This window comes from Naegleria fowleri (assembly GCF_008403515.1).
Source record: "Naegleria fowleri strain ATCC 30894 chromosome Unknown tig41, whole genome shotgun sequence".
Classification (NCBI taxonomy): Eukaryota; Heterolobosea; class Eutetramitea; order Acrasida; family Naegleriidae; genus Naegleria; species Naegleria fowleri.
The window spans coordinates 501,840-524,935 of record NW_025407973.1 but is presented as its reverse complement, the minus strand read 5'-3'; the positions used below and the strand labels follow the sequence as shown (position 1 = coordinate 524,935).

The following is a 23,096-nucleotide window of genomic DNA, read 5'->3' as shown; positions in this document are numbered from 1 at the left end:
TTGTGATGATGAGGATGGCGATGATGTGTTTGTGCTTGGTTGATTCATAGTTATATTTGCTTGCACACACACTCAGATTATTGAATTTGAATTTTTGAAATCTTGTAAAAATGTATCATGGATCTTTTACCTCATCATCATCTTTTCGAATAGCGATTCAGCAACAATCAGAGAATGAAGAAAAAAACACCTCCGATGCGTGCGGAGCAACAACAATTCATCTTTGGAAAGGATATGGTACACGATGTTTGGATGGTTGTCATTTCATTCATAGATGATTTTCAAGTATTCGAGATGAGATTGGTTTGCCAACAATGGAATGCATGAATTGCTCATATGGAATACTCATGCCCGTATTGGAGTGAGCGTTTTACAAGGCTACTGAAATATGGATTAAGAAAACGAAAGAAATTAATTAATGAGAGAGGTTTGATTTTGAATAACAGAGCTAGTTTTCTCTATTTAAAAATGTTGAAACGAATTGTTGATGAATGGAAATATGTAACTAGAAATGCAAAAATATCAAGCGGAGTGCCATATGAAACTTTTGTCATCAATATTGAAAAAGAGGCATCCAATGTTACTAATATGAGAAATCAAATCATCCCTTATACTTTTATAACAAAAATTCAAACAACACAAATCATGGAGAGACAATCAAAGCTAGGATGGTCTCACTATTTCGAAATTTATGTCTTTAACGTAAAGGGTATAAGTAATATTTTGAAAATGAGGGTTATAGATAGAATATTGTATTACCAGAGGAGATTCGATTTAACTGATTTCAAAATTTCATATTCCAAGGTCATGCAAAAAGGCAAAACTCATCCTCAACAACCCGAAAGTACTTATAATTTGAAGTATAATCAGTCTCAATATCAATCTTCAATTTGCACAATTGTGGAATTAATGGAAATTATTGGACTCGACGAGTTGTACACTCATGTTGATTGTTTGAGAGAATTTATTCTTGTGCTCGCAGTTGACACTACAGTAAGCACCAAGTCCATCAAACATCCATTATCAATCGATCGAAGGAATTTTTCATCCTTTTCTTATTGAAATAATGTATTACTTTCTGTACATTCTATCGCATAACACTCTAATAACAATTTATCCATACACAAACACTAACGAATAAATATTACAAATTCACAAATGCCCAAGCTCAACCAAACTGATCCGATGTATTTGGAGATTCGGCTAAGGGTTTTGTTGAGCTAAAAGAAAGATGATTTCATCTTTCAAAAAAATATTCTTTCGCTCTTTGCACTCGGACCAATTGTCTTGAACTGGTGGTGCCGTGACTTCATCTCTGTTATTGTACTGAGCTCGTTCTCGTTCCAATGATTGTTCCGATTGAATTATTAAATTCTGTATTTATATATTATGTGGATAAGAACAAACATCCACACAAAGAAAAACAAGATGATGATGATGCTTCTTGTTCGTCATCATCTTCGAGTCCATCGCTGGAGGCAGGCTCCGATGACCAACCAAGGCTTTCAGTTTCACCTCCATTTAATTTAAATGATGCCATGAACACTTCTTTTCATTATTTTCATAACTCTAAATTCAAAATAGGGTCTTCTGTCATGGCACATATTTATGCTGCATTTCCTCTGGGAGTGTCAATATCAAAGATTGAAGAATCAAGATTTGGAAACTCATTATTTGTGGTTTTATTTGGTAAGTGATAAAGACCACATCACATTTGTTAACGAATTATTGCCACAGAAAACGGAACTTGTTTTATGGTGGAGAAAAACAATATTCACAAAATCACGATCGGAGAGAAAATAATTGATATATCCACAACAGAAAATCATTTCATTTGCTGCTCGAAAAAGAAGGTATTTCACATCAAGTCATTTGAGATCAAAAATGAAATTAAAGGATTAACTTTGGGTGAAGGAGAAGTAATCAAAAAGCTTGAGACAGGAAGGAAATTCTTCGTAATTTTGACTAACTTGGGACGAATATTTGGTTTTGGCCACAACAAGTAAGTGTCATCGTTGCATATTGAGGAAAATGTTTGTTCAATTAAATGAATTTAATAGGCAAAAGAATTTTGGAATTATGGATGAGCAATTGAAAGTATTGACTCCTATTAATTTCACAGATGAAAAGCTCCATGTGAGTGACATTTGTGCTGACTATGATCATGTCGTTCTATTGACCAGTGACAAAAGGTTATGGATGTCTGGAATTAGCGCTGAGAATCCAAAATGGAAGTATAATTTTGAGACATTTACTGAAGTTGACAAAAATGTGGATTGGATTTTTTTCAGAGGAAATACTCTCGTCTATCACCGAATGAATCGTTATGTTTCCATCGGTCAAGAACTATTCAACCCTAATTTTATCTATTATCCAACAGCTCTATTTTTTAAATTTAAGATTGAAAACTTTTTTGGATACAAAAACCAATTTCTTTTTCAAGATCAACGAACTTCAGAGTGCTACTACTTTTCAACAACATTTGGATTAATTAAGCTTGACGACATTAATAGAATTCTGAAAGAGATACCGTTTGTGAAGCCACAATTCTATTGCTCAGATCCCTCGACAGCAATCATCTATTTCAAAATTGGAAACAACATTAGTTATTTAACTCTGGGCTTGTATTCGATACTGAAAGAGAGAAAGGGTTCTTTTCTGTCAGATATTGAATTTAAATTTTGAATGTAACCACCGAATTAGACATGCCAATCTATAGGTGCTCATTTCTGATTGTATTATGAAGGAAATTTTTCATTTACTCTCTCTTTCACAATGTTCATGAAACACAAGTTCAAACATTTGCACGAATAAAAATGGCCAGAGGATCTTCAGGTAAATCTTCTTCGTCAAAGGAATCCAACAACGGGTCAAGCACCAAGTCTGAAGTACCTCTCTCGTGGAAACCTCTTTGTTTGGACCAAGTGATCATTCCGAGTCAATCAAAACCACCACCTTCTGAGGGAGCCGATGTTCAGGTCAATGTAAAGTCAAGACAAGTTAAAGGATTAACCACATGTCCGAGTGATTGTCTCTTCCGAACTCATCAATATGAATTTGTCATCACTCCATCCATGGAGTTGCTTGAATGGGCTGGATGTAAATTCGGATATTATGCCATGATTAAATTATTTACTCTTATTATTGGAGGTGTAAACAATAGTGATGATGATGATGAAGATGAATCGGCCAATGCATCAGAACAACAACAACACCCACAGAATGATGATCATTGGATGGAATGTTTCTCAGACGATAGCACACCCGTAATTCTTCAATCCTTTATGGAAGATTACGATAAACAAACAGTTTGGAAAATCACCTTGTACTGGCCCACCAGTTGTAGCTACAAATTCAATTCCAAAGCCACTTTCCGATTTGAGATTGATGTCTTTCGGTCCAATGCCTCAAACCGAGATGAAATGAAGAAAGTAGCAACGAAAATATCCTCTCCTTTCCGAGTATTATCAAAGCCTGAAGTCTATTTGAAAAGTATTTCAAAACCTCCAAAGAAGAAAGCTAAATCATCCACAACAACAACAACAACGAGTGGAAGGCAGAAAAAGAACAATAAGAGGAAAAAGAGCTCCAAATCAACGACGGAATCTTCAGAAGATGTTGTCGAAACGGAGGAATCCGAGTCGACTCAATCCATGGTCATGGAAGAAGAACCTCCCCAAACCAAACTAAAAACAGACCCCTCTCTCCTGTTGTCCTCTTCAGAGCTCGTCCTAGAATCGGGAGAAGCCTTCTTCTCATTTCCTTCATCTCCTCCACTATTCACGAATGTGGTGAATCGTGGTGTGGTGGGCCCACCACCTACGACTAGTAGTAGTAGTAGTAGTACCACTGTAACTCCACAATCCCCAATTCTTCCACTCGGACGATCCTCTTGTCCTCAGCCTCCACTCTCCTCTTCTGATCTTAATATTAGCTCACTCTCTTGCACTTCAGAGAATGATCAAACTCTTCACCAAGCACAACCTCCACCCTCCTCGTCACAAGAATTCTTCACAAATTTCCTCCTGACACCTCCACTCTCGCAGCAGGGACTTCAAAGCGAGGATGTGGTAGGTGATTCGTTTTTCAATGCTGAATTCCCGAGCCTTTCGCAAAGTAGCAATAACATGTTGCCCTCTCAGTAGGATTTTTCTCAGTGATGTACAGCAACAGTAAAAATCTGTCGTTTGTCAACTCGTTGATGCCACAATAAAAAAATTATTTTGCATTCTCCTCACAAGAGTTGGACATCATCATCATGTTCCAAACCATTTCACACTCCCAAGATGAAAACAAGATACAATTTGTAGAGATGGAAGAGGAACATGAAGACCTTTCCTTTACGGACATTGGTATTCATCCACACAAATTCATTGAAATTCATGTGACCTCACATACCATCGACGGTGTCGGAATGCAAGCAAAAACACTCTACCAAATCGAAACTCGTGTAAAAACAACAAAAATTGAATTCCATGCCTCTCGTCGCTATCGAGTAAGTGATGATTTTAACAAGATGATGATGATGAATTTATCACAACTCTTTTATATCTATGATAGGAATTTCTTAGTCTTTATACTTGCTTTAAAAAACTTCCTTCGATGAATTCTCTCTCGGAAATGCCTGAAAAGAAACCATTCAGTAAGTTGATGAAGCTAAATATTTATTGGTATAAAATAATATTAATATAATTATTAACATTCCTAATATGGGATGGCAATGTTGTTGGGTTTCTCCCCATTCATTCAAAATGTTCCTGATTCTAATCTAATGATCATGCTGCTGTTGTGGTGATTGAATATGAATTTCTGATGGATGCGAAATACTAAATGAATCTTTTTTCAAACATTGCATACATTTCACACTTCAGATCGTTTTGATGAAAAGGTCATTCTGGAACGACAAAATCAATTTCAAGTCATTCTCAGAGAATTGTTGGCAAGTGGAGAAATTTTTGTAAATTCCATTTTTAGAGACTTTTTGGGAATTCCACAAAATTTTTCATTGTTGTCTGTTTTGGCATTTCACAGACATCTCTTGTATTCCATTTCTGAAATTTCAAATTCAGAAAGACAATTTGAATATGATATTCCCATTGAGGCTTGGTATCATGAAGAAGTGAAATTTTGGCTCTCTTCAAAGAAAATGTTCGAATTTGTTGAACTTTTTGACAGACATCCAGAATGGGATGGAAAAACTATTTGGATATTTTGTAAAAAAGGAGATAGTGAACGTTTGATTGGTAAGTGATTGATACAATCAAAGGTCAATGATCATCATCATTGCTTCTTTCATGCAACATGAATAATTATTTTAAAATAATTATTTTAAAATTTCACACAATCATGAATGCATGTATTCATCATTGATCAACATGTGACCATTCCAATCAAATTCCACAACAGTTGAAGCAACCGATGCATCTACAGAAAAAGTTTGTTCTCTTTTCCATCAATTACGACAATTAAACACTTTACAAAACATTCTTCAAGAAAAGAAGAATCAACAAGAAGATTTTCAAAATTTCAAATTTCACTCGACCAATCATTCAAATCCGTCCAATCATGAACCCATTCAATTAGATGAATTTTTTGACAAGAGAGATTTGAATTCGACTTCTTTCGATCCTGCTCATGGAGATTCTTATTTGGAAAATAATTATGAATTTTTACCTCTGATTGAAAAACAATATTTAACACCATTGGAAAGTAAGAGAGTGAAATGTTGTATGGATAAGTTGAAAAAGCTAGAAAGTGAGCTTAGTGAGAATTCTTACATGATTCTCGCTCAAAATTTAGTGATTGAGTAAGTAAGAGAGATGATTGTTAACATCACGATTTATATATATATTTTGAATATTATAATATCTATCAATTTATTTATTATTAATAATCAATATCTATCAATTTATTATTAACAATCAAAATATAAATAATATTAACAATGCTATTAATAATTCGTTGTTGAATTTATTAATTATGTGAATGAATCAATGATTAGAGAGCGACTTTTGTATTTAAAGTTAAATCCAATGTCTGCATCTGACTCGTTCATCTATGACACGTCATGTTCGACTCTTCAACAACCATTAAAGAAATCATTGAAAAAACAGAAAAGTGACACACCATTTGTCAAGTTTCATCTCGTGATTACTGAGCTGAGTGAAAATGTCATTCACCGTTTGCAACGAACATTAGCTCACAAATTTGGAAAGGTGAATCAACAATATGGTTTTTTCCACACTGCTCTCGTTTTTGGACCTTTTTACTTGGAGGTAAGTGAGACATTATGTTTAAAACTGTATGTGAATAAGACATGAATCATCATTTTCAATGTTGATTGTTTTTGATTTTTAATTTTCCATATTGGTATTTACATATTCATTAATCTTACCATATATATATTTAATATTATTATTTAACATTATTAATTATTATTATTTAATATTTTTATTTAAAATTATTATTATTTAACAATCGAATTCATCATCGTTCAGTGGGGTGACAGCTCTCTCGTGACCATTCGTTCCATCAGTTCCAGCAAGGCCGTCCTCTCTCATCACATTCACACATTCCAAGGCGCAACAGAAATTCAACAAGCAATGACCAACCTCGCACAACTCATCGCTCACTGGAACGGTGAAATGCACTATTCCACTGAAAAGTGTAATTGCCAACATTTTGTTCTCGATGTCTTTAAAACATTTGGAATTTCACACATGACCAATTATGGTAATAATCGTGGCAATTCTTCTTTAAAACACTATTTAGAACGACTCAAGAATGAAGGATGTTGTAAAATGGAGCTCTCACTTTCTGAACCCTTAAGAAAATTATTCAATTCTTCCAATTCTCTTCTGAATCACCATAACAACAACAACAATCACCAATCCATCACAACCATGACTTTTAAAACTCATCAAGAATTAGATCAATTCTATTGGACCATTCATGAAAAACTTCCTTCTTATTTTCAAAGTGAAGAAGGTCAAAGTGATGTGGGATTGATACGAGCATTCGATCGTGCCTTTTGGTTACGAATGGCCTCAAGTGAGAAACGACGTGATGAATCGTGTTTACCTTTGAGAAGGAAAAGAAATAACTCAATGATGAGTCATCCTAGTAGTAGTAGTAGTAGTAGAGGTAGTACAACGAGTAGTAGTAATAGTTCAATATTATTTCTTCCTTCACATCATCATCATTCACATGGAAAGGACGAATTTGAAATTTTATGTCCATTCTATGTGATGAATTCATCATCAAAAGCATCAATGACAGGAGCAGTCGTGGAGAATGAGTTGATGATGTTTAATGAAAACAATGATCATGATCGATTCAGTTCATCCTCCATGACCTCCTCATTATGGCTATTCAATGTCACCGATGGAGAAGATTTTAATTTTGGATCCTATGTGGTGAAGAGACCTGTGGATCGAGAGTTTGTTGCGTTGGGAGCAATGAATCATCATGACAGAGAGCAGGAAGATTTTGTCGATATTATCATGTAAAACAACAACAAGTAAATATTGGCAATACACTTTTTGCATAATGAGTTCAACAAAGCCTTATTCAAACGCGCTTTCTTGAGAATCAAATAAGAGTTTCTCTGAGCCAGCAAATTGTCTCTTTGAGGTTGCATCCTGTCCAAAAATCTCAAGACACCCTCCCCTTGTTCTGTAATAATTAGTGGCTCCTCCCTTTACGTAATTTGTTGTTTTCTTGAAGCTTCTTTTGAAACGTCTTTATGAATTCTTGATGTAATTCCTTGTTTTCTAAATGTAATTCTATGTTTCTTGTTTTAATTCCTTGTTTTCTTGATATAATTCTTTGTTTTCTTGACGCAATTTTTTGATTGCTAGGTCAAACTTGTCTCAACAACATTCTTCAGGAGGATGATTGTAATGTTGGATTGAAGAATTTTTGTAGGTTGAATTTTAAAAGGTGTCTAGTGAGGTAATTGGTACTGGCTCAAGGTTTTACATTTACAATTATCAGTCGTTTTAAAGGAATCTTATTTCATGTTTGTCTGGTTCATATATTTTCGATCTTAATTGAATTAAGGCAAAAACTTCTTTCAAAACCACAGCGAGAGCAAAAGTAACTCCAGTAAGTGATCTTTATTTTTCTCGAAGAAATACCAATAAAAAACCTTTGGTGATAGTCGGGATTGAACCGACGACCAATGGCTTATTAGACCAACGCTCTACCGACTGAGCTATATCACCTTACAGTCGTTTCAAAACTGAGAATATTTTAGAATAAAATATTAAAAGGAAGTTTAGCTCTCCGACCAATCAAAAGCATTCTAGGAGAAAAAAATCCAGCAATAGCACAGCAGTTTACAAAACATCATTTTCCTTGCACCTTCGCTTGATCAAGCCAATTCCCAGAGGGACTGGTAATCTCTAGTGAGTGATTGAACCAGAATATTGAGAAAAAAATGAAGACATCAAGCAGTGGTAGCAATAAGATGATCTTTGTGCCGAAACCGACCTCTCAAACTGATCGGAATCAACAATTCGAAGAAGAACAAACCATACAGGTTGATAGCCGGGATGTTGTTAAATTAATGATGCAATTTTGTATGGAAAATAATTTGGTAGAAACTTTTAAAGCATTAAGCCATGAAACAGGCATTTCATGTAATACCATGTTGCCTCATGCCCGAAGAAAATTGATTTCATTTATTGAGAAGGGCATGTGGTCCCAAGTATTAGAAATTTTACAGCAACCATATTTAACCTTTTCCAAATCGTTATTATTTAAATTATACGAACAAATTATTTTGGAGTTGGTCGAATTGAATGAAGAAGAAGTGGCAAGATATTTATTTGCAAATGTGAAAATTATTTCTCATGAACTGAGGGTGGAAGAACCATCTAGATATAAGAAATTGGAGCATGTCCTTTCTACAGCAAAACATTTTGATCCATTGATTGCATATGATGGAAAAAAGAAAGAAGATATCCGAATGGAAATATCTTCCTTGTTTCAACAAGAAATTGCGGATGTACCAGCCAGTTCTTTGTTAAACATTATTGGAAATGCAATAGAATTTCAACGGGTACGACAAGGAGATGACTTTGATCCAAATACATTTGCATTGTTGGATCATACCATCAAGAAAATCAAAAAGTCAACAAAGGCCGTTAAAAAAGAAGAAGACTTACAAGTTACAGAAGAAGCTGCTGGAAATGAATTAATTTTGCTTGAAAAACCCTACAAAATAATCAAATTTGGCAAGACGACCAAAGTCAACTGTTGCCATTTTATCACAGACTATTTCATTGTTGGAACTACTGATGGATTTGTTGAAGTTTATGACTATTCGACAGGAAAGTTGAATAAGGAGCTTGCATTTCAAGCCAGTAATGACCTCATTGTTCATGAAGACTCAATCACATGTCTCAACCCCAAGTTACAACCCTCTGGAATTTTACTGGCATCTGCATCGTTGGACAAGAGCATTCGATTGTGGAACATGTTGACAGGAAAGTGTTTATTGAAAATTCCAACTGCTACGGCTGCCACTTGCATTTATTTCTCAGATTTTGATAATACAATCATCTCTGGTTATCCGAATGGCTCCATTAAGGTACATGGACTTACTTCTGGAGGTGTGGAATTGAAAGATCTTGGCGGGCATACTTCATTTATTAACTCAATTCTTCAAATTAGCAGTGAAAAGATGCTGTCTTGCAGTAGTGATGGATCCATTCGGCTGTGGAATTTAAAATCTCAAGTTTGTGATAGAGTTTACACCATTCAATCCTTGAAACGAAGTTTGGACGAGGAATCGAGCCACACCAATGTAGACCTTCCCATTCATAGCATTACATTGTATCCAAATTCTTCTAATCATTTGATTGTATGCTATCAATCTCATTACTTGATTGTGATGGATTTAAAGTCTGGAAAGGAAACCTTTAGATTTGTGGCACCAAAGGAAGAGGATTCATTTGTGAGCATCATGATGCATGGTAACTATTTGTATGCTGTGAGTGTGACCAACAAGTGTTGCATCTTTCAAATACCAGCACAACCCTCTGAAACCATTGAAGAAGTGACTGCGATACGAGTGGACTCTGTTCCACACAAGAAACCTGTGAGTGGTATTTTAAAGCATTCCTCTGAACCAATTATTGCCACCTATTCTCCTGATGTTGTGTGTTTGTGGAAATGAGATGTTGAAATTGATAAATTATATTCGATCAAGTTGAAAGTTTTTGCTGTCGCAAACGTAAAAGTAATATGTACTTTAGACAATAATTGAAAATATTTATTGACATGAAAATTCCAAGAATCACTGCACTGATTTACTTGGATTTCAAAACAGATGCCAACCATTCTGCAAGATCTCTAATTTCTTGCAAGCTCGAGCTGTGACCCATTCCTTGATAGGTTTTGAACGTGTAGTGACTCTCATTGCCATCCAGTAAGGACTCGGCCACAAACTTTTTGCTACTCGCTCCCCACTCATATTTCACCACATTATCTGCAGTGCCATGTGCTTGGAAAATGGGTGTCGATTTGTTTGGAAAATCCGTTCCGACAAGTGTCACAATTTTCTTTCTCATGGGCATCCACGTCGACAAGGCAATAATTCCACCAAGTTTTTTCTTATTCGTGAGACCATGATACAATGCAACAGAACCTCCCTGTGAAAATCCACCAATAATAATTCTCGACGAATCAATTCCAAATTCCACCATTTCTCTCTCAATCAACAAATCAATATTCGCAAAACACTTTTCCATTCCCGTCATATCTTCTGGTCCATCCAACGACAAGGACATTAAATCGTACCACGCAGGCATGACATAACCCATATTCAAAGTAACACTCATGGCACTTGCATTGGGTAAAAGCACTTTACAGGAAGCAAGTTCGGGAACTGTTTTTTTCAATTTTTGAAAAACGTCGAGCCATCCCGAGCCTTGATCTCCTAATCCATGTAAAAAGATAATGGTAGAATCGTGATTGGGAGACATCGGAGCAATTTCCAATTGAGTGTACGGAAGTTGAAATTCTACCAATTTTTCAACGTGTTGAGAATAATACTTTTTTTTGTATTTCAGGATCATTTCCTTCTTTTTTTGATCATTTAAATTCTCGGGAAAGGTTAAATTTTGGAGATAGAGTTTCCATTGTTCGTCCGAGTCGAATGAGTACGCACGAAAATTGTGCCAAGCGTGGTAAGGTGATTGGGAAGACATTTTTTTTTTGAAATTTTAAATTAAAATTGGAAATTGGACAGCACCTTGTTATTGTGAAGATAAATTGCGCATCATAACCTGCAGAAGAGGAAGACACCACGTAAATAGTGTAGATATCATCATACCCACTTGTGGGTTTTGATCATATCAAAGTTGGTTCTAATGGAATGATCAATACAGACACAAATATGCCATCCACCAATGGAGAGACTGTCACACATAAATTGAAAATCACGATCTGACAAACCCAAACCCAAACCCAAACCCAACCCGGTGCACAGTGCTTGATAAGGAAACCCAGCGCAGGAAGAGACCAAGGCCTCGCGAGTGAAAAACGAATATTCAAAAAACTCGCTTGGTGGCAAGCCAAAAAGCAAAACAAGAAATGTAAAGTCCGTGCACCGTGTGACCCTTAAGGGCAAATAAGGGACATGACATTTCGCGAAAAAATCCACATTTGGTTTGTGGTCTCCATAAAACGAACTTCTCGGTCGGGATATTCAGACCTCGTTTCAATTCCTATTAAGGAATTAAAAAACAAAAGTCGGGAAATCCACCAAGAAAAAAATGACGCAAATTCATCCTAAAAGATCTTTGGATTCAGACCCCCATCATCAGCAACAACAACACCAATCGAACCAATCTAACCCACTAACACAAAACACAAATCCTTCTCCTCCTTCCAAGTCTAACAAAGCAGGTGAAACGAACAAGAAATTACAAACCACTCACGAAAAAGGAAAAGCCTCTTCTTCTTCTTCCTCAACCACAACCACAACAACAAAAACAGCATCTTTCTTATTAAAAAGGTTTGAGCAATTGCCCCTCTCGATCAAGTTATTCCTCATCGTTTTGATTTCCATGTTCTTTCTCCTACTCTTCTCGGGTGTGATTTTGTACTATACCTCCTCGCATGTTCAATCCTCAAGTTTCATGATCCAACTTTCTCGTTGGAATGCTCTTCTTAATGATTTGATTCAATGTACTCAACAAGAGAGAGCTCATTCCTCGTTCATTCTGGCCTCCGCTTCTTCTTCTTCTTTGAATTTCACGACACAAAACAACAACAACGCTACCACCACCACCATGGACTCTTTCAATTTAACGACATTAGATCCACATCATGGTTTACAAGTGGCTCAATCTGAAACGGATCAAGTGTTAAAACTCTTACTGGAACAGAAAACAAATGTGCACAAGTCTCTGCAAGAAACAACAACAGCTAAAACATCCACTACCACCACAGAACCATCACATCCTTTTAGGATCCTCATAGACCGTTTGGACAACGAGTTTCTTCAAGAATTGAAACAACAACGAGAGAAGATGCTGTCCTCTCTACAACGATCGAGTAATGAAATTATTGACTTCTTCTCGAAATGGAATCGAGAAATTATGTTCACGATGTATGCTTTGAGTTATTTCATTCAAGATCCATCCTATTTAACACTTCACTTGTCCTTTCACACCTTGATGTATATGAATGAACTTTTAGGTAAGTCATCGTTTGACATTGTGAACGTTTTTGTGAGTTTCAAGATGTTTCTTCATTCTTCTTCTTCTTCTATTAGGACAAGAACAAACGATTGGAAATCAAATTCTTTCCTCTCAAAACAAGACTGAAGACGATTTACTTTCACTCCGGCAATGGATTCATCATTTTCAAGCACAACGATCCCTCCTTGAAAACAACCTTTTAACCAATGAGAGAATTTGGAATGTTTTCGAGAGGGATGTTTTACATCATCCAGTGTTTGCCTCATGCATGGACATGGAAGAACATTTGAAAAACCACCAAGTTAACCTTTCTCAATGGACTTTTCAGGAATGGCACACTAACATGACACTTCACATGTCGAATCTTGATCAAGTGACAGTTTGGACAAGGACACTCTCAGAAGAATACCTCTCGACTCTCCATGGACGAAATATTGGTCTTTTAATTTTATTCCTGTCATGGGAAATGATTGGAGCGTTCGTGGTCATTGGTTTTTCTCTCGCATGTTCACACTCCATCATGAAGTCATGGCAAAAACTTTCAGACCTTGTGCGACAACAAGAACTTTACAAAAGTTTTATTCCTTCTCATGTGCTTCTTCAAATCGAAGCCAATAATAATAATAACAACAACAATGACGAAGAAGACATGGTGGAAGAACATCGTGTTTCCCAATCCAAAGAAGAAGTGAAATCAAGGGCTTCCAACAACACGGAGAGCCATACTGTTCGATCCTCAACAGATGGAAAGCATCAAAAATACAAACAAGATTTGGCAGCTCGTTTTGAACTATATCTGGACAGAAAACGAGTGTCCATGCTTCAATTGAAATTCAAGGGATTGGATGAAATTTTAGACTTCATTTCACCGAATGAAATTGTTGAAATTCTCAAAGATGTGTTTGAAAAAGTTCAGCATGCAACCAAAGCATCACATGGAGTACTTGAACTTTGGAAAGACGATAGTGTGACCATTGTCTTCAATGCATCTAAAGATCAACATCGTCATGAGCAACGGGCAATCAAAACTTGCATGGAGTTGAATTTTCGATTGAGAGATTTGCAAAAATCGAAATGGTTGTCCAATGTCAAAACTCAATTTTTAATTTTAGCTTCCTCTCACTTGGAATTCAGATTTGCCATTCATTCTCAAGAATGTCTTTGTGGAAATATAGGATCCTCTGATTTAAGGTCTTTCAAAATTTTGGGCTCCATCTATGAGAATCTTTCTCGATTAATCTCTTTCGCAGACCAAATGGAAGTTCGAGTCGTGTGTGATGAAAATTTTTCCAAAATTGCACAAACCATGTTTCACACGAGATATGTGGGAGACACTGAAATGATGGAGGAAGGCAATATTGCACAAGAATGTAACATTTATGAGATTGGAGCACCACTGAATGTTAGTGAAGATGAGTGGTTATACGAATTGGCGAACAAACAAAAGAATGATGAATGGCAGGATTATAATGCCGCTTGCAAAGAATTCTTTGCTCACAATTATGAACAGGCGCTTGTAAAGTTTTTGGAGCACTCTAAAAAGCACAGGAATGACTTGGCAACAGAAAATATGATCGCGCTATGTCGAAGAAATTCCAGATGATACGAAATATTTCTGTCAATTCCAACAATGCATTTCAATCGAACCATTTCAATATTACTTCAAATTGACTCGATAAATACCATTCCTGAACGAAAAAATTAAAAAATATTACAAAAAAAATGCCTCCCCGATCTTCATCAAGAGAAAAGTCCAAAGAAAACACCAATGTCGGAGGAGCCTTGCGCTCTTCGGGAGATGAATCATCGCTGATAGAAAAGCAACAACAATATATTGAGCTATTAGAAAATGAATTGAAATCATTGAAACAACATTTTGATCGGACAATGGAGAAAATCTTCTCAAATCCGTTGTTTGGTTCTGGAAGGATGATGACTAATGGATTATCGTCGTTGTTGTCATCATCGGCTGCCACCACAACAACACAACCAGTAGGAACCGCAAACGAGAAAAAAAAGAGAACCAGGGAGAAAAGTCATGAAGAGGAATCGGAAGAATCAGAAAGTGAAAGTAGTGAAGAGGAAAAGCAACAACAAGAAACGTCATCCCGAAAATCTAGGTTAAGACATGATAAAAAATCCTCGTTGATGGATTTGGAGAGCGATGAGGAAACAATTGTAGATAATGTTTTTCAAATGGTACGCAAGATTGATAATAATTATTTCATAATAATAATAATTTATTTTGAATTTTGGATGGACTATAAAATTTTGGAAATAATATTAGGATTTTTGGAATCAACAAGTCTCTCGAATTGCTAAGATTAAAAAATCTAAGTTACCCCATGTATCAACTCCTCAAGAGGGAACTAAATTTACGATTGGAGGTATGGACGTTAAGAAAACTAAGAAAGCAGCTGTGAAAAAACAATCTGAATTGGAGAATGAACCAGAGGAAATTATCGAAGCCCTTCCATTACAATATTTCCAAGCTCCTGTTACAGTCACTGAGTCACTCGCTAAACTGATAGGAGATGATTCCAAACAAAGAAGCTTCAAAAAAGATGAAGTTTACAAATTAGTGTGGCAGTATATCCACAAAAACAATAGATTTGACGAACAACACCATGTACTTTTAAATGATGACCTAAAAACGGCCCTTCGCATTGATGATTCCAATAAGAAAACTCTATTATCCATTGATGATTTAAATTACTTAGTAATGAGGCAAATTATTAATGAAACCATCGCCAAAAACTCAATAGCTGCTTTCAAAATAAAGAATTAAGCAGTTCGTTCCATAATATTAGCTTTTATTTGGACAACTCTCATGGTCAGCCTCTACTATGGGAATGTCTCGAGGATGACACTATTCATCGCACAGGTTTGACGAGTTCTCCTCTTCATAATGAGTGTCGCTATTGTTTGTCGAGTATGAAATAGTGGATAGTAGGCATCTATTAAGGGTACTGCTCGATGAGTTGCTGCCACTTAGAGTGCTTTCGCTGAGTGTTGGACTCATAGGTCCTGAGGTTTTGCTCACTGCATTGATCAGGAAGGGATAATTTTCTGGCTGCATTTCCACCTCTGCTTGCTCCACTTTTTCGATTCCTTTCTTTACAATGGATAAGCTGTTCCATAGCACGGTGTTGTTAAATAATATTTCGCTTTCTTCTACACTCAGAGAGCCCTCCACTTTCACAATTTTGTGATTGTCTGTCAAATCCATTTCGGTTGAGTATTGTGTTAAATCCTTGGATAAGTGAATGGTTACGGATCGATCTTTGGCAAATCGAATCACGAGTAAGTTTTTCTTCCGCTGATACACCATTCTTATACCATTTGAAAAAATGGCTGTCTCATAATCTGGAAATGGATCATTTTCCATTTGAATGCATTTAAACTCACTCGATAAATAGATAATTTTTGGCGTTTTGCTCTTGATAGTCTCAATTACATTTCTTGCATATTCATAGTATTTTTCCACCGATGGAGGCATGTCAATAAATCGAAACTCCTTTCGTTTTGAGGCTTTCTTTTCGTACCATATTGTGTTTCCATCTTTTGAAACTATAAATCGTCGTTCTCCATTGCAGAATGTGAGATACACAAATCCCAATTCGTCAATTTCAATGTTTACCTCATTCTTCTTATGTACGAAAGGTTTAATCCGTAGAGTGTTAAATGGATTTTTCGTTTTTGGATCGTGTTGAGAATTCCTAGGTTCGTCCGAATATGATGGTGTTGAAGGTGAGGAAATAGTTTTTGGTATTAATTCTCGAAGAAATGGATGCGATTTTGCCTCAATCAAAGAAATTCGTTTTGTTGGATCTGGATGAAGTAGAAGCCTTATTAAATCTTTGGCATCTTGTGATACATAATCTGGGATGTTGTAATTGAGCGTTCGAATTCTTTCAAACGTTTGGCTTCTCGACTTTTCATCAAAGGGGGTTTCTCCTACAAGAAATGAGTAAAGTATACAACCTAGTGACCAGTTATCGGCCTTCAAACCATATTTCTTATTATTTACAATCTCACTGTTTTGTTTGCCACATACAACAGGATAAATTGATGAACATGTTCCAGACACTTGTCACAATTACTTACAAAGCCATAAAGTTGGGAGTTCCAAGAATAGTGCTTTGTTCTTCGTCTGCACTATCCAGCTTTGTGGAAAGCCCAAAATCTGAAAGTTTGAGAGTTTTATAGTCGTTAGTTAGTAGCATGTTAGAAAGCTTTACAATGATTTAATTATTGATGTTAATAAATAAATGTAGTTAGTAAATAAATAATGGTCAAATGAATCGTACATACTTTAAGATCTCTATGAAGTACCCCGAATGATTGCAAGTAAATCAGAGCATTAATAATTTGAATGAAATAGTGCTTTGTCTGTGCTTCGTTGAATCGTGTGTTTTTGCGTAAAAACTTGTACATATCTCCGTTTTCACACCACTCCATCACTAAATAATAGGCATTGTAATCCTCAAAATAAAGAAAGAGCTCTACTATATTTTCATGTTTCATATTCATATGAATCATAACTTCGCTATTCAAGCGTTCAATATTATATTCGGTAAGTAACAATTCCTTGTCGACTTTTTTGATAGCAACTTTTGGTTTGCTGCCATGAATTGAGTATCCTAGAAAAACAACGCCAAAAGATCCTTTTCCAAGAACATTGAGTAATTCATAGTCTTTTCTTGTTGCTCCCAAACGTAATTTGTTAGCCTCCAATCTCATAACGACTGGATCCTTAGGTTCACTCGATGATGGAGTGTTGTCATCGGAAGATGATGACATTTTATAATTATTGTTGTTGTGGTAGTTGTTATTATTATTACTGATACTACTATTCGTATGTTTCAAAACAATATCGTCCGGCATGATTGTGAGATGACAGTAATTGGCATGTTGTTATATTCCGATGAAATGAAAATTCAGAGTGCTTTTAAATTTGGATGATGTATACCACGGAATGACTTTGTTATTAACAATAATAATAACAAAATTATTGATTCGGTTGATACAAATTTCTTCACAATCCGTTCAGAATGTGGTATGATTTTCCAATTTTCGTGTCAAGGAAAGAACTGTTTTGAGTTGTGTACAAACTAATGAAACTTGAAATACAATCCGATACGAAAGAGAGAAACAAGCCTTCGAGAGCTCTCTCAACAAATGGTGGTTGTTTGCCAGCAAAGCAATTTTTTTATGACCAAGGCTTGAAAAAAATGTCCTTTTCCACTACGACAGGCTCTTCATCGTACGGAGGAGGTGAATTGAGAGAACGACAACATATTACCAGTGTTTTGGGCAGCAGCAGCAGCAGCGGTGGTAGCACTGCTGGTGGAATCGCACCTCATTTGCAGAACAGCCGGTTTGATGATGTTCAACTTTTTGATGATCGTGGTAGCGCTAATTTGGCTCCTCATCTTCAGCAATCTTATCATCATCATCAAGGTGGAGTTCATCCACAAACACACTCCTATGATCCTTCACATACCAACACGAATTATAATCAATTTTCTAACGTGATGATGATGAATGAAAAATATCAATCCGGATCGTCCTTTCTTTACAACAAGAGAATTGTTCCTATTTTGATTGTGAGCATGATCCCCGTATTAACACTTGCTGGAAAATATAGTTTGTTTGTTTTGCTTATGGGATTGTTGGGCATGTACACTTTGGACTTTCTTCAACAAAAAGCCTATGCCTTTCTAACGTTTTGGGTCTCTCTGTGTTTGTTTTGGGCCAGCATTTACACAACAAGTGCATCTCTACTCTGGATTTCAGTTTTCAATATATTTGTGTTGCTGAACGGAAGCTTATTTGTTATGCTTACAGGCTTTTGGGCGTCCCTTCAATCTGAATGGTTCAAAACATTTTCACCCGATTTAGTGTTTGTCACGGAAAGACTGGTCTTTGCCATGCTTCCAGTAGTTACCATTCCTTTAGTAATTTCTGTTGTTGTAGGTCTTGTCGGAATTGCAAATGCACCATTTTACTTGGTGGGCGTTTTGTGTTTGTACGCCTTCTTGGTTGGAAGAAGAGAGGTCTCATCATTCTCAAAGAATAGATACATTCAACATCCTCTCGAATCTCGAGTTTTGATCTCCATGATTTTTTTGCTTCCACCAGTTTTTCACATTTTTATTTACCACAACACATTCATGGATAATTTTGCCTCACATCTTTATGCTCTGAATGCATTGGTTGCTTTGGCATTATTGTTCATCTCGTCTGATCCAGCTGGATATTTGTGGGCATTTAATGATTCAGCTTACGATATGATCATTAATCCAGCAAGAGCAACCAAGGGAGTGAATTTGAAGATTGAAAGCCACAACACCATGAGATATTTTGTCCAGCTCATTTCATTGGCGTTGCTTAACTTGTGGATTGAATTTAGAGTAATCGTACCAAGATACCATTATTTAATTCCATTTGGAAGCCCATGGGACAAGATTATTGTCTTTGGAGCACTGAACACATTGGCTAGCTTTTTGTTGTTGGCAATTTACAATCAGAATTACACTGGTCCAAACAAGAATTCCCTTACCAAATCATTATTAACCATATTCATGGTAACGGCCTCATTTTTCGGTGGAATTTTGATCGGCCTTCCTTTCTATTTGCTTCCATTCCCAATTATTGCCATGTTCTTTGGTGTTAGTTATACATTTGAAAAGAAGGTTTACAAAATTTGGGTTTTCGTTGGATGTACCATGATTTGTGCTCTTTGGTTTGTTGCTCACCATTTCTGGTTTTTGAAGTTTGAATTTGGAGTGTCATTCTTGCCATTTAATTGGTCTTTAAGAATGACACACAGCACTATGTTGATCCTATTTTTGCTTGCCGTGTCTATGTTGGCTATTCCATACACTCTACCTTCTGATGACGAGTCCACCCCAAAAGCAATTGGAACAAAAGAATACTTCTCAACAGCACGAAACGTTATTTTAATTGCTCAAGTTCTTCTCTTAGCGCTTTTGGAACAATTACTTTATGAGCAAGCCGAAGGATTTTACTCTCCAACTCTCATTATAATTACTACTGGTTTTGGAGTGGTATTTTGCAAGAGACTCTTCCAGCTCAAATTAATTTCGATTGACACCGTTTCTCTTTTGACTTCGCTTTACATTTCCAAGCTGGCTATTATGCTCTCTCAACAAGGTGTATACGGAACATACATTAGTGCTGTCTTTGCTACAGTATCTTTCAGTAGAATGTACTACGCTACCATTACAAACGATGGAGACAAAACTTTCAGCGCTAGCCCAGCAACATGTGTTTTCTATATTTTTGCAAGTGGAATTACCTTATTTTTAACACGTAATGTGTTGCTTAAGACAATGATGTCTGTTCTCATCGATACCAGATTTTATGACATGAATCAAGCACATTTATTTGGTTTCTTTTGCATTGCTTGGGGAATTGCTATTTTGCCACTTTCTATTAATTACATGAAACATAATTCACTTGTGAAGAGATTCAACGTGTTTTTGATATTAATTGGATTGATTGTTGCAGTGTTGCAACCAAGTCTTGCGTTCTTCTCATTCAGTGATATTAGCAGCTCCTCAGTATCAGGTACAGCAGGATTTGCAGGTGATTTTAACTCTCTTGAAAAAACCTCTGAATCTCTCTCTGATTTTATTCCTTGGATTGTGATTGTTACTCTGGTTGTTCTCTTCAGTTTAGACATTATTTCATTGGGAGAAAGATCTAACCTTGTGATTAGAATTGCATTCTTTGTGTTAGTTGCAGTGGGATTTTCGATTAGTTTCTCAGGACTCTATCTCTATTACACAAGAATTTGGACTCATTTGACGATATTAGTTACAATGGTGATTGCTGCCCTAGTGATTTATACGACTCACTTCCCTCTCAATCACTCCTATCAACCATCCTTATTCTTGTTTGCTGCTTTTGTCATTACTCTTCCAGTCACCTATTTGTCAATTTCTATTGATGAAGAATCTCTCAAACAAAAGAACAGCTTCCTCAAGGCTGAGTCATTGCATCCAAGTACTTATTCATTTGTTTTGACGGAGCTTACAAAGAGTGCCAGAATTGCAGTGCTGGGTTTGTATTGTGCCTTGTCAGCCCTCATTGCAATCCTGATTAAATTCAAGCTCATTGGATATCCTCTAATCAGAATTAGAAAGGCCAACAAAGTATTGAATGTGAAGAATGACAGTGAGAGTGCCTCTCAAACAATTGATCCATATCTATCTGTTCCAGGATCGGATGAGTTATCTGTTGTCAACAATGGTGCTACTGTGGCTTGCTTTGTGTTGTGTATTGCATTGACAACTTGGTTGAATCCCGATCGATATGAAGCTTACTTGCTATTCTGTTGCATTTTCTTGCTTCTCAATAGAGACAGCCAATTATTGTCTGAATTCAAGGACAGCTTGAGATTTATTGTGGTTTTGCTTGCAATGGAAGTTTGCATGGCAATGTTCTTCATGATTGACACCATTCTTTTCTTCAGCACATCTGCAACCTCTCCCAACACTTCATTTGATGGAATGATTTCACAGTATGCCCTCAAATTCCTTCTCCTGATCCTTACATTACCAAGTCATATCTTATTCATTAGATTCCTTATGAGATTGAACAAACCAAATACTCGACCAATTTTAATGTCACTCCCATTCAGTCTTCTCTCTGCCATTCTCACCATTGCATTCTCTCTCTACTTGGACAACTTTTACAGCTTGATTTATATTACTGTCAGTGCTGTTGGCGCCTCCATTCTACAAGCCATGATTTCTGCACAGTACGTGAGAGAACAAGTCATTCTTCTCTAAATTCATCATCACTGACCTCACAACCTCATCTATTATTATTTGTGAATAAATATTCACTTTAGCTCTATTATTTGACAATATATTTAACAATTCCATATGTGATTCAGATCTTAATATTAATACAAATATTAAAATTTAAAAATGTCATCAACCAAAGAAGTGCTCCTCCAATGGAAGGCTTATCTTTCTCATCAACTGCAAGCAGGATGGACACAAATGAAAACAAGCGGAACCTACGATTATTTGGATCGGCGACTGTATCGAGAACAAATTCTTCCATTCTATTCCAAACACGTGGAAAGCCATCTCTCACCTTCGTTGATTCATAACGCAACGATTGCTGCATCCACTTTGTTACTTTATGGAATTGGGAGAAAAATTTACAGGACAGGAGTAGGTTTCTGAAATTTTCTCATGGAGCAGTGCTGATGATACGATTTACTACTTGCGAATGAATCAATTACATCAACACATGATTGAATAATGATCATTATTTATTTTTATGAAATTACTTGATTTGGAAAATTATGAATTCTTTCAAAAATTTCATACATATATGAATACAGTTCATGAGAATTAAATCCAATGCTCAACTCACAGAAAAAGATTTCTCATCTCAACGAAAGCTTATTGGACGAGTGCCTCATGTCGGAGATAGTGATAATTTTCGTATCATTCATTTTCCGCCATTGTTGAGTCCAATTTATTCACTACTACCCATGAAGAAAAAGAAAGCTCTCAGTGAGGAAACGATTCATGTTCGATTGGCTGGAATTGATGCTCCAGAATGTGCTCATTTTGGAATGCCAGGTAGGTGATCATGATGTTCATTCATTTGTGGAGAATATTCAAAGAGAAGGTCAATCGAATGATCCTGATCAATCCATTTTTATGAACTATTCAATTTGAATGTTCGTCATGTACATGAATTTTGATTTTTTTCAATCGTGTATGGTTGATCATGTTCAATTATTATTATTCGATTATTCGGATGGATATAATTATGTTCAATATTAATTAATATTAATTTATTAATTATAATATTTAAGGCCAACCCTATGGAGAACATGTGAAAGAATGGCTCACCAAATTTCTACTCAATTCCAAAGTCAATGTCTATTTATTGAAAAAAGATCAATATGGAAGAGCTGTATGTTCAGTATATGTCAGAAAATGGTGGTACTATCTGTGGATGAAGCGACTCAATGTGAGTGAATACATGTTAAAAAAAGGATATGCTGTGTGTTATGAAGGAGAAGGAGAAGTTTACATTGAGGGCTCACCTGAAAAGAACAAAAGGTATAAAATGTATTACAAGGCGCTTGAGGAAAGAGCAAAACGATCAAAGAAGGGAATGTGGGCAAAAGCAAGTACGAGCGAGTCGCCAAAAGATTACAAACGAAGAATGAAAAAAGAGCAGTAAGATCATGGTTCACTAGTGAAATGTATTTCTAATTAGTTTGGAAAAAAAAGTTCACATTGTGACACGAACAAAATTCCATTCATACAAATTCAACAATAGAAGAATGGATCTAGAGAAAGCGTGAATGATAAAAAGAGC

At 36.1% G+C, this 23,096-nt stretch overlaps 10 protein-coding genes across 10 annotated transcripts; 8 read left to right on the top strand and 2 right to left on the bottom strand.

Annotated features, from left to right (window-relative positions):
- Positions 1-468: 468 nt before the first annotated feature.
- On the top strand, positions 469-2,685 carry FDP41_004927 (uncharacterized protein; the record flags this gene model as incomplete). Its single annotated transcript, XM_044708395.1, has 4 exons — positions 469-993; positions 1,401-1,689; positions 1,738-2,002; positions 2,061-2,685. 4 exons carry the CDS (start codon positions 469-471, stop codon positions 2,683-2,685), a joined length of 1,704 nt encoding a protein of 567 aa, XP_044560965.1.
- A 131-nt stretch (positions 2,686-2,816) lies between these two features.
- FDP41_004926 (uncharacterized protein) lies at positions 2,817-4,145 on the top strand (the record flags this gene model as incomplete). Its single annotated transcript, XM_044708394.1, has 1 exon — positions 2,817-4,145. One exon carries the CDS (start codon positions 2,817-2,819, stop codon positions 4,143-4,145), a length of 1,329 nt encoding a protein of 442 aa, XP_044560964.1.
- A 113-nt stretch (positions 4,146-4,258) lies between these two features.
- On the top strand, positions 4,259-7,508 carry FDP41_004925 (uncharacterized protein; the record flags this gene model as incomplete). Its single annotated transcript, XM_044708393.1, has 6 exons — positions 4,259-4,495; positions 4,561-4,642; positions 4,872-5,243; positions 5,407-5,806; positions 6,002-6,275; positions 6,498-7,508. 6 exons carry the CDS (start codon positions 4,259-4,261, stop codon positions 7,506-7,508), a joined length of 2,376 nt encoding a protein of 791 aa, XP_044560963.1.
- A 932-nt stretch (positions 7,509-8,440) lies between these two features.
- On the top strand, positions 8,441-10,183 carry FDP41_004924 (uncharacterized protein; the record flags this gene model as incomplete). The annotated part of the gene is made up of 1 exon (XM_044708392.1): positions 8,441-10,183. One exon carries the CDS (start codon positions 8,441-8,443, stop codon positions 10,181-10,183), a length of 1,743 nt encoding a protein of 580 aa, XP_044560962.1.
- Positions 10,184-10,316: 133 nt separating this feature from the next.
- Positions 10,317-11,216, bottom strand: FDP41_004923 (uncharacterized protein; the record flags this gene model as incomplete). The annotated part of the gene is made up of 1 exon (XM_044708391.1): positions 10,317-11,216. One exon carries the CDS (start codon positions 11,214-11,216, stop codon positions 10,317-10,319), a length of 900 nt encoding a protein of 299 aa, XP_044560961.1.
- Positions 11,217-11,783: 567 nt separating this feature from the next.
- Positions 11,784-14,316, top strand: FDP41_004922 (uncharacterized protein; the record flags this gene model as incomplete). Its single annotated transcript, XM_044708390.1, has 2 exons — positions 11,784-12,711; positions 12,788-14,316. 2 exons carry the CDS (start codon positions 11,784-11,786, stop codon positions 14,314-14,316), a joined length of 2,457 nt encoding a protein of 818 aa, XP_044560960.1.
- Positions 14,317-14,435: 119 nt separating this feature from the next.
- On the top strand, positions 14,436-15,501 carry FDP41_004921 (uncharacterized protein; the record flags this gene model as incomplete). The annotated part of the gene is made up of 2 exons (XM_044708389.1): positions 14,436-14,912; positions 15,001-15,501. The coding sequence occupies 2 exons, from the start codon at positions 14,436-14,438 to the stop codon at positions 15,499-15,501; spliced, it is 978 nt and encodes a 325-aa protein (XP_044560959.1).
- An 81-nt stretch (positions 15,502-15,582) lies between these two features.
- On the bottom strand, positions 15,583-17,516 carry FDP41_004920 (uncharacterized protein; the record flags this gene model as incomplete). The annotated part of the gene is made up of 3 exons (XM_044708388.1): positions 15,583-16,750; positions 16,821-16,948; positions 17,028-17,516. 3 exons carry the CDS (start codon positions 17,514-17,516, stop codon positions 15,583-15,585), a joined length of 1,785 nt encoding a protein of 594 aa, XP_044560958.1.
- A 431-nt stretch (positions 17,517-17,947) lies between these two features.
- On the top strand, positions 17,948-21,535 carry FDP41_004919 (uncharacterized protein; the record flags this gene model as incomplete). Its single annotated transcript, XM_044708386.1, has 1 exon — positions 17,948-21,535. One exon carries the CDS (start codon positions 17,948-17,950, stop codon positions 21,533-21,535), a length of 3,588 nt encoding a protein of 1,195 aa, XP_044560957.1.
- Positions 21,536-21,676: 141 nt separating this feature from the next.
- FDP41_004918 (uncharacterized protein) lies at positions 21,677-22,958 on the top strand (the record flags this gene model as incomplete). The annotated part of the gene is made up of 3 exons (XM_044708385.1): positions 21,677-21,928; positions 22,102-22,345; positions 22,585-22,958. The coding sequence occupies 3 exons, from the start codon at positions 21,677-21,679 to the stop codon at positions 22,956-22,958; spliced, it is 870 nt and encodes a 289-aa protein (XP_044560956.1).
- Positions 22,959-23,096: the final 138 nt, after the last annotated feature.